Here is an 11,503-nt window from a genome sequence, read left to right as displayed (position 1 = left end):
CCAAGGTTCGTCTGATCTGAAGTCAGGAGCCAGGAGCTTCTTCCAGGTCTCCCATGTGAGTGCAGGGTCTCAAGGACTTGGGTCATCTTCTGCTGCTTTCCCGGGTGCATTAGCAGGGAGCTGGATTGGAAGTGGAACAGCCAGGACTCAAACCAGTGCGCACATGGAATGCTGCCACTGCAGGCAAAGGCTTAGCATTCTACACAAAGCATTGGTCCTAGGAGTGCACATTTATTGTCTTCTGATTCTTACTTCCAAGGTGCCCTCTAGACTCTGATTCTAAAGGCCTGTTTCCATGAAGAATAGTTGATTTTTATGCATTCTGGAGATTTTCTTCCATATGCTTCATTCAAGTTCTTCCTGTATAACTTGTTATAAAAGATACTGTTAGCAATCAATTTCCTATTATGTATGTGTTAGTTACTGTTCTAGACCTCTTCCCGGGGCCATCCCTTAATCCAGGATATTGGTCGTGATAGGAGCATAGGGTGTCTAGGATCTTGATATTCAGGGAGTTCTGGGGTTGGACAGAAGTCATTCCCTTTGGTGCTAGAAGGTCTTTTGCTATATAGAATCCAGAAGATGAAAATAAACCTTCCGTGTTTCTGGAAAGACTATATGGCTTTCAGAAAATTCCAATGCAGAAGTGTCAGAGCTGACTATCAGTTGTCTGAAATCTGGCTTTAGTGTGAAGGAGGAGGAGAGAAAGGAGATGTTGAGTGTGAGATATGTCACGGGGCATGTATCTCAGGAGCATTCTTTGTTGTAAGATTCTTGCTCATGTGAGAAGTTGGAACCTACTGAGACCAACACTGCACATTCTGCGTAGACATAGTTTCTGGAGAGCATTATCCTCAGTGTGGAATATATTAACTACAGGGAGTAGTTTTGGGGGTGAGTAACTCTAGGGATTTGAGCTCTGGATAAGTGAGACTTACACACTACTCAGGCTCAGTCTGTGGGGTTTCATAGTTTTAGCGTTTCCCTGAATTTAGAGCACCATTGACAGTGGGTCTTGTCTTAAATTTAGATGTAAAGATACAGAGTGAGTCGATTACAATGATTCTAATGTTGGAAGTAGAGTAGTTTTTTTTTAAAAAAAATTCTTGATCAGCCTTTGTTCTGACTGTTGATGGACGACTTAATACTTTATCCCTTGAATATTGGTTGAACTCTGTAATTAACACACAGTTATTCTTAGGTGGTTAAATTTAACTGAAAAGTGATCTCTGTTAAATATAAGAGTGGGAATAAGAGAGGGAGGAGATGTACAATTTGGGACATGCTCAAGCTGACTTGTCCTAAGTGGTGGAGTTAGAAATGTGCCAGGGGATTCCAATTCAATCCCATCAAGGCGGCATGTACCAATGCCATCTCACTAGTCCAAGTGATCAATTTCAGTTCACAGTTGATTATAATGATAGGATTAAGTGTCAAAGGGCTCACATAAACAAGACTAGTGTCTGCTAATACTAACTGATACAATTAAAAAGGGAGAGAACGATCCAACATGGGAAGTGGCATATACAGCAGACTTATAGAATGGCAGATGTCCTAAACAACACTCTGGCTTCAGAATCAGCCCTTATAGCATTCGGATCTGGCTGAAGAGCCCATGAGAGTATTGTAGGCATGGAAAGCCAAGACACCCTGGCAAACAAACAAACAAACAAACAAAAAAACAAACGCTAAATGAAAGATCTCTGCGAGTGAGATCCCAGTGGAAAGAACGGGGCCATCAAAGAAGGAGGTACCTTTCTCTGAAGGGAGGAGAGAACTTCCACTTTGACTATGACCTTGTGTAAATATGATCAGAGTTGGCGAACTCAAAATGCTTCCATAGCCTTGGCAACTCATGACAAGAGCCTAGGGTGATTATTGATGCCATAAACAAGAGTGTCAATTTGCTAAGTCAACAACAGGAGTCACTGTGCACTTACTCCTCATGAAGGATCTCTGTCCTTAATGTGTTGTACTATGTGAATTAACGGTGTAACTAGTACTCAAACAGTACTTGATACTTTGTGTTTCTGTGTGGGTGCAAACTGTTGAAATCTTTACTTAATATATGCTAAATTGACCTTCTGTATTTAAAGATAATTGAAAATGAATCTTGATGTGAATGGAATGGGAGAGGGAGTGGGAGATGGGAGGGTTGCGGGTGGGAGAGAAGTTATGGGGGGGGGGAAGCCATTGTAATCCATAAACTGTACTTTAGAAATTTATATTTATTAAATAAAAGTTAAAAAAAATCTTCAGCTTTTATTATTTTTCATGGAGTACGTTGAATTCTGCTTTATTTTGGTCTGTAGTGAGTGTTTCAGTGTTGGAATTAATTTGTCAATTCCTGTCACAGCAGAGGGTTGATGACATGTGTTAGTGGCAGATGATAGCAAGCTGTGGTAACTAGTACCATAGGCTGCTCACAGACTTACTGATGGGTGCATACCCATTGCCTAGTGGATACTTGGAGCAGCTGGCCTTGTGGGGCTTGAGAAACAGAGAAACATTTCAATGACAACAATTGCTTAATGCTCCTGTAACAGTTAATATTAAGTACAATTATTAAGTGAATAAAAGAGCAGAGAAGTTTATTTTCCTACATAATAAAAAATGGGAAATTACCCATTTTTTGCTTTCATTGGTGATGGTTCTTTATTGTAAACTCCGGAAAGGTTATCTGACAATTTTTCTCTGGCTTCCTAAAACACACACAGGGAGAAACTGGAGAAAGAACAGTGCACACTTCAGAAATGAAGAAATGCTCAATAGTTTGCCCTTCACCTGAGACAACTCTGGATGACACTGTCTGTTCAGTCTCCTCGATGGCTACAGTTGGCTTGCATCTCAGTTGTGTGATCAGCTCAAACATTCTTCTCTTCTGTCACTTCCCCACTGACACACCTAAAAACCAGTTTCTAAGTAAATACCTGCATTCAATGTTTATTTCTGAATATTCTTCAGGAGCAACCCCATACAGCAAGCTGGAGACATACTCATCTCAAGTTTGCAGCTTATGGAATGGCTTCAAAAAGTTCATGGAAATATCAAGTTAAAAGATAACTTATTTTGGTGCAAATAATTTTGAAACCCACACATAGTTTTCTTATAGCCCACATTTTACTTGAACTGTTTGCAGACCTCTTGTATTTGTGAATGTCATGGAAAACAAGATATTTCATTATATCCTTTCTTATGGTCAGTGATCACAGGTTAAATAATAAAAAAACTATAAATATGTTGCTGTCTGCTAAAACAACCTATTTTATCATTGGATTCATTTTTTCTCTAGTACTGAAAGCAGTGACTGGAAGTTCAATATGAATAGAAAATAAATGAGCAGTTTAGTGAGGTAGATGTGATATCCTGTTGTTGGCTGTGTTAACTGGAGGTTGCCTAAGTGGAGATGTCCATCAGGTAGGTGAATGTGCAGATTTGAATTACAAAAAAAAAAAAAAACACAAATATGCACTCAGGAAAATCTGTCAGAATGTCTCCATTTCCTCAGTCTTTGCATTGCTATTCTTATTTCTTTGTTCCTTAGTGTATATATGATAGGATTCAAGGCGGGGGTGATAGCAAAGTCAGCAATGAACAGGTATTTGTCTACTGATGACGTGGGGAAAGGCCACACATACAGAAACATGCACGGAGTGAAGAAAAGTACGACCACCGTGATGTGAGCTGACAACGTGACGAGTGCCTTGGATAAGTCCCCTGCAGAACGTTTCCAGACGGTGGCCAAAATGAAGACGTAGGAAAGGATTAGCAGGAAGAAGGTGCCCATGCTCATAAAGCCACTGTTGGCAGCAACAACAAACTCAAACTTGGCCCCATCTGTACATGCAAGTTTAATTATCCTAGGAAAGTCACAGTAAAAGCTGTCTATTTTATTGGGCCCACAGAAAGGCAAGTTAATCACAAAAGCAAATTGAGACATCGCATGGACAACTCCAGTTACCCAGCCAATGACTACAAATAAAACACATCTTTTAGGGCTCATGATGTTCAGATAGTGAAGAGGCTTACAGATTGCAATGTACCTGTCAAACGCCATGGCTATGAGCAGCACCATTTCCACTCCTCCCATGATGTGGATGAAGCATATCTGTGTCATACAGCTTTGGAAGGAGATTGCTTTATATTCACTTAAAAGGTCTGAGATCATCTTAGGAACCGTGGTAGAGGAAACCCCAACATCATTTAGGGACAGGTTGGCCAGCAGGAAGTACATAGGAGAATGCAAGTGAGAATCAGCAATGACCAAGAAGACAATGAAGAGATTTCCCAGGATGATTCCTATGTAGAGCAAGGAGAATGTCAACGTGAGAAAAACCTTAGTTTCCCAAGAAGTGGAGAGTCCCAGCAACACAAACTCAGAGACCACAGAGTCATTCAGGCTGTCCATTGACTTGTGCACCGGAGTGATTTCAGACCACCTGTGGGTAGAGTGATGAAAAGTCTGAATAACTGGCACAAAATATATCCTTCCTCCTTTTCACTGTTATTAGGGGATTGCATAGCCTAGAATTTCAATCATTAGATTGGGTGATAAAAAAGTGGTACAGTTACATTAATTAGGAGAATGCTTACATAAAAAGTGATAAAATCTTGAATGTATTAGATGAAGGCAAGTGAGGCTGCTTCCTGTTCTGTTATTAGACTTTTGTCTTTAAGTTTTCTAGAAAATTTCTCCACCAATTATGTGAGTGATGCTTGTCTAATAATATCAGGAGAAAGAAATTACTTACACATTAATATTCCCCCACTAGTAGGCAAATCTTCTTTAGCTGAATTTATTATTTCAGTGGTAAAATAGAAATTTGTAGGACAAAAATCATTGGTACATTCCTTCTTAGTTCCACCTTGCATCCGTGCTCTGTGCCTGAACAATTTCCATGTAGGACAGTCACATGGAGATTCTTCGTGTTTAATTCATGACCATTATTATCGTAGTGATTGAATGAATCTCAGTGTTTGGCAAATTATTGATAGAAAGCTGAATATCTGTTAGGGAGTAAAAACTGCTAAGCAATGGTGTCATTCATAGACAACATGTATTAAGTGCTTTTTCTGCAGAGCAGACCCAGTAGAGAGATGAAATATCAGAGCCTGAGCTCATAGGACACCATAATCCATCAACCCTAGATATCACACTTCGTCTTTAAGTGAACCCTGGATTTTTTCAAATATCTTTCAGCTTTTTTGTACTTTTGCCAATCAAAATAAGTTTTTTTAAATCTGATTTTGTAGTCACGCCTTTCACTACCCAATTCTCCATGATACCCCAATTTCCATCATGCCTTGTTATATAAAGAATTTTATAATTTGCATATATCTTATGCAAAGATAACTTTCCAATGATAATTTTCTTTGATATTTTTGCAGGATTTGATCTTGATTATCATGATATGGCTTCTTTCTTTTGCTTTTGCCTCTGGTGAAATCTTTCCCCTTCCCAGCTCTTGCCAATAGAAATTCCATTTGTTCAGGTTGTGGGAAGAATTCTCTCAATTTTAGAACTGAAAAGCCTTGTCCCAGATCAAGAGTGTGATATTGCATTTTCCAAGCTGGTTGTTATAATCCCCAACCTGCAAACCAGGGAACTTGTAAGATTGTAGAGGAACATTCCCATTTGCTAGCATGCAACACTCTACTGTGGGGAGACCAGAGGTCTCAGGAGCTATTAGGGAGAGAAAACTCATAATCTTCCTTGTAGACAGATCAATGAAATAATACAGTCAGAACTCTGAACCTAATGGGTAGGGATGAAAAAACTGTTGCAGAAAAAAATCTTAATTGAGTGAATGAAGTAAAAGCTAAAAGTTAGAGACTCCAGACAGTTTGAATAGACTCACCCAGTAGATGTCACAGCTGAAACCCCGTCCTCCGGCTGACTGGGTTCTCTCCAGATTCCGCTGTAAGTCTGAAATGAAGTCCTCTTGGTTGTCTGATGTCAGCTTGTTGGTAGAATGTGTTGTCCTCGGTGTGGAATCCTTTAGAGTGCAGTCTCTGGGCTGGGCACCTGTCCAGCTGCGTTTTAAATAGAGCCCCAAATCTGGAACATTATCATACTATGCTCCTGGGGCATCCCTTAACTTTCCACTTTTTCTGAATTGAGACTTCTCATAACAAAGGTCACTTTTCAAAGCTAGATCCAAGTTAGTTTGGTAAGATACAATATAAAATGTTAATAAAAATGTAACAAAATAAAATATTTGTATTCTGTTTGTTCGGAAGACATAGGCTTCTATTTGGTCTGCATCTACTATGCCTTAAAATTGAACCATAATGTCAGTTCTAGTGCCAGAAGAAGTTAGATGAGCCGTGTAGACAGGCAAGCAACAGCCAGTTCAGTACTGCCGTGTTGTTACTGTACTCCTTGTTTGTTTTTTTAATTTTTCATATATTTTATTATTACTTAAGATTTTAATTTACATGTCAGAATGGCACCCGTCTCTGCAGTAAATGTGACATCTAACACATGCATGAACACACAAATCATACTGATTACATCAGAGCAGTCAGCTTCTCTGTCTTCCTATCATCACTCCAAGCTTGGAGCGTTTGAGCCCTTCCCTTCTGGTCACTCATAAATAAATTGTATATTATTGTAAGCCGTCGTTCCCTGTTGTGCAGTGGGGCACTAAGGATGAGTCCCTCCATGGAGTTGTATTTTGGTGTCTGTTATCCCACCTGCCTCCTCCCTCCTCACCCTCCTTAGTCTGGTAATCAGCACTGGGCTTCACATGACTTTTTCACTGTGCTCTTGATGGTAGAGCCTACTTGAACTTCTGTTTCCTGTGACTCAGAGGAACACTGGAAGTAATCCTCTCACCAGCAGCTTAATTATGGAGCGATATCGTGTGTTTATCTCCAAGTGATAAAAAGATAAAGGGAGGAGACTTTGTAATGTACTAGTATATTAAAGAAACAGCGTGTAAATATAGCATATTTACAAACTCAGACTTATAGTGAGCTCTTCTCCTTTTTGGATTCTCTGAAAGGAGCTGATGATAATTTTGTGACCTCTCTCAAAGTCACCACCTGAGGAGGCGCACATGGATGGCTGCTGTATCTTGCAAGCCCTCTTGTGCGTGTTGCTTCAGTCGCATGGTCATTATCCCCGCAGGACATTCACACACCCGGAGTCTGAGACTCATCAAGTCCCTCTTTTCTGTTTGTACTTCATTTCAAATGACAGTCCCTGTATATTCAGTACCATGGCGGGCTTCTCAATGTCTCCAGCAGTACCCAGGCCAGCCTCTGAATCTGACCCCAGCTAGATACATGTGGGCCTTCCATGCAGACTTCACTTTCTGGTACTGTGATGACTTGGAGTGAACAAACGGTTTGGTAGAAGGTGCGCCCAGCTCTGGGAGATGACCGGCACTGGACTCCGGGTCCCTGTGGAGCAGAGGACTGCTGGAAGTGGACGCGCTGAACACATTCCTTGCCATCTCAGCAGGCAGCTGGACCCCAGGAAGAGGTGATTCAGTGCACCACTGGGATTTTGCAGACGGAAAGATGTTTTTGTTTTCTGTTTTGTGACTTTGATTGCCTTAGTCCTGTTTAACCTGTAGAAAACTGACCGGGTAACTTCACTGAGGTTTCTGAGCTTGAAATGGAGTTATAGAATGGTCCAGTACTTTTGCGATTTTTCCACTGTGGCTGGGTTTTGTTTTGTTACTCTCTCTAAGGAGAAACTTTTACTGAGAACCAATGGTTGCCCCATGGCAGGGAAGGGGCCTTCCTCGGAACGCATGATTGGAATCACCAAAAGGGGATTTCTAGAGTGCTGGCCACCGCCTCAGAGAGAAGGGGCAGGCCCTCTATCTCACAAATGTTTTAAAATACATTAGCCACCACTGAACAAGGAATGTACAGAAATGGCTTCTAGGGAGAGAGCTAAGGGATAACAACTCGCACTGAAATACACTAAATACTTGATTCCATGAGTCAGTTTATTGTAGCTTTTAATTTCTGGAAAATAAGAGAGATTTTTGTATTTATTACTTAATAAGTGAATGAAGCTATTTTTAAATAAAAGAAAACCAAGCTGCTGCTGTTACCTGCAAGAACAACAAACTCTGTTACTTTGTACAAATTTGTGAATGCTTTGAGAAGAAATACAGTCTAAAAATAGTTATTTACCAAATGCTACCAGGCTCTGCAGAAGCTTGGGTGCTTATAAAATGTTCCTAGGGATGTCACAATATAATCTTTGTAATAAAAATGCCATTTGTAAAAACCCGTAGGTTTTTTTTTTTTTTAAAAAACTATGGTCGACTAGTACTTAATTGTTTTATATACCTTCTGACAAAATAGAGTTTATGCTATGATTACTATTTTTGTAGCATTTTTGGTAAATTCTTTTAAGATTTAGTTTACTTGAGAGGCAGGGTTATGGATAGAGAGAGGGAGAGACAGAGAAAGAGGTTTTCCATACGCTTGTTCACTCCCCAAATGGCTACAACAGTCAGAGCTGGGTTGATCCAAGCCAGGAGCCAGGAGCTTCCTCCTGGTCTCCCACGTGGGTGCAGGGTCTCAAACACTTGTGCCATCTCCCACTGCTTTCTCAGGCACTTTAGCAGGGCTGGATGGGAAGTGGAGCAGCTGGGACTTGAACCAGTGCCGATATGGGATGCTGGCACTGAGGTGGCCACAGTGGCCTCTCATTCACTTCTGAATGAGCAAGGTTTTCAAAATCACACTCAGCTTTGTGTCTTCTCTGTGACTTCTAGATTTTTAAACAAGTAACTCCCAACATTTCTCAGCCTCATTTAAATTTGCAGGGTTAGTCTTTATGAAGAACTTGACAAAATATTTAGAGACCAGGAAAGGAATAATAACAATATTGTTAAGCTCAATCAAATTGCCATTCAGAAACTACATGTGTTTAAAGGGACTTACTTTTGTAGCCTTGAGTGGCCTTGATTAAGATATGTGAGACTGGACTTTGTGCTTACTTCTTGTTTTTGTCCAGCACTCCAAACATTTGGTTTGTCTGGCACCAGATTAAGAATCTAGGTAATAATAAGTAGCAATAACATACTGTAATTTTCTAAATCACTAGAAGAAAGACTTCTGAATGTTCACACTACAAAGGAACTTTGAATATATAAAGTGATGGATGCTAATTATCCTAATATCATCATTAAAATGCATGTATCAAAATATTAAATTGTGCCCCATAAATATGTACAATCATTGTTTGTCAATAAAAAATTAAAAATTAAAACAAAATCCATATGGTATGCCATTTTATGTACCAAGTCAAAGGAACATTGTCCTTTTATCTCAGAGCCTCGTCATAAATATGACAAGCTATTTTTAGTATTAGTATTAAGAAATGTAAAAGTTATATAGATCTAGGAGCCCTCATTAATGTACTACGTTAATGACGTAACTTAGGCTTATTTAGCATGTCAATAACTACTACCAGTTCACTAATATTAGTTTTCAACATAAGTAGCTACAGACATTCTACTGCTTGGGAATATTTTTTTCTCCTTGAAATGACTTTTCAGTATGCATTGTTGCATGACTATTTCTTTCTTTTTCTTTAATTTAATTTTACTGTGTGGCAAACTTCTAATAATCTTTCTTTCTCTTCAGGCCATGGGGTTTCCAAGGCAGAATCCCTGTGATGAATAGACTGAGGACGATTAGATCACCATGCAGGACGTGGTCACTGTGCGCTGGGGTCAGTGCAGTGGCAGGTCTAACTCTGATTCTATCTGATTAACAACCAGAGTAAGGAAAACATTTTAAGAAGTACATATTAATATGTTGAAAAACCTCTTTAATGTCTCTTTTTCTTGTCATTTTTTGGTCAGGTAAGCAATGAGATGAAGTTGAAGTTGATAGTCTATTGAAATGCCATTATAATAAGGAATTTCTGCTTTCCAATTCAAGAAAAGTTTATTTATGTGCCCCAACTATTGGCACTGAACAAAGGAAACTTCAAATTTTTGTTTCCCACTGATAAATTGTTCTACAGATCTGGAATCTACCTTGATTCCTGGAAATCTTTTTGTGTCTGGGTCACAGCATGCTCCAGGAGTGACTAGAGACTTGCATGTTGACCACTAAGTATACTGCTCCGGACAGTGCCTTGAAGGTTTATGAAAACTCACTAAGCTTGGAGCTGTTTCTTCTTCCCTTCACTTTCCAATACTGTTATGTTGGTGAATCTGTTGCTTCCTTATATTTACTCAAAGGATTTTAACGAGTATTACAGCTTCTACTTTTGGCTTCATATTATATTTTCATGCAAACAAGAGGAAAGCACAAATAGTCCATGTTTCATGGTAGGTGGATGAGCAGGTACAGGGAGTGGAAAGGAAAATAAGTGAAGTAATATTCTACCAGCCCTTTTCTGTTTAACAACTGTGTTATGGCATGAGTTTTGTTTGATAGCAAGAAACTTTTTTTTAAAGATTTTTTTTTGTTTATTTGAATGTCAGAGTTACACACAGAGAGAAGAAGGCAGAGAGAGAGAGAGAGAGGGAGAGAGCGAGAGCGAGAGTGAATCTTCCATCCGATGGTTCACTCCCCAGATGGACGCAATGGCTGAAGCTGTGCCGATCTGAAGTCAGGAGCCAGTAGCTTCCTCCAGGTCTCCCACGCAGATGCAGGGGCCCAAGGACTTAGGCTGACTTCTACTGCTTTCCCAGACCACAGCAGAGAGCTGGATTGGAAGTGGAGCAGGCAGGTCTCAAACTGGCGCCCATATGGGATGCTGGCACTGTAAGTGGCGTTACCCACTACACCACAGCGCTGGCACCAAGCAATAGACTTTTTATATGAATTAATTATACTTCAATACCTTTGTCACTTGGTTCTTTGGAGGCAGAGAGTCATTTGAAGATCAAAAATCAGTGGATATAAAATTACTGGAGAAATGCCTATGTTTTACAGAGGTATTGGCTTGTTGTATAAGACATCAAAACTTGTTTGGTGGTCAGAGAATCTTGTTGGATAAGATTAAGTAAGTAAAAAAAATATATAGTTAACATTTAACATAAAAATTTCACAAGTGATAATTTTACTTTGGACAGAAGTTTAAATTGTTGATAAATCTTTATTTATTCCATACTTGTAAACTTTATTCAAAAGTATAAAAATACCTTTGGATATTACTGAGTGGACCAAAGATTTTAGGAATGCTGAATGTGTTAAAAAAGGAATCACATTTAAAAATATACAAATAAAATTGTCAGAGAGAAGTTCTTAAGAAGTATTCTATAATTACTTTAAAGTTTCTGATGGAAAGTAGGAAGGAATGTTAAGGAAACCATTAAGAATATATTTTCCAAGTGACTGACCTGGTTGGTCAGATGTTGTGCATCCCAATTCCTATGAGTTGCTAATGGACTTCTAGCAATTTTGAGGGGAATGCAGAGTTGAAAAACACGTTACTTTTTTTTTTTTTGTAATTTATGAAAACTCACTAAGCTTGGAGCTGTTATCATTACCTAAAATAAATGAAAAGTTAGCA

The 11,503-nt window shown here is 39.3% G+C and overlaps 1 protein-coding gene across 1 annotated transcript; it reads right to left on the bottom strand.

The window, feature by feature from the left end:
* Positions 1-3,472: 3,472 nt before the first annotated feature.
* Positions 3,473-4,408, bottom strand: LOC133769507 (olfactory receptor 4F21-like). Its single transcript, XM_062204720.1, has one exon. The coding sequence runs from the start codon at positions 4,406-4,408 to the stop codon at positions 3,473-3,475; it is 936 nt and encodes a 311-aa protein (XP_062060704.1).
* Positions 4,409-11,503: the final 7,095 nt, after the last annotated feature.

This window comes from Lepus europaeus, chromosome 11, assembly GCF_033115175.1.
Source record: "Lepus europaeus isolate LE1 chromosome 11, mLepTim1.pri, whole genome shotgun sequence".
Taxonomy (NCBI): domain Eukaryota; kingdom Metazoa; phylum Chordata; class Mammalia; order Lagomorpha; family Leporidae; genus Lepus; species Lepus europaeus.
This window is presented reverse-complemented; position numbering and strand designations above follow the sequence as displayed.

Excerpts from the sequence above, each read along its gene's own strand:
- LOC133769507 (XM_062204720.1), bottom strand. The coding sequence starts at position 4,408 with ATGGACAGCCTGAATGACTCTGTGGTCTCTGAGTTTGTGTTGCTGGGA.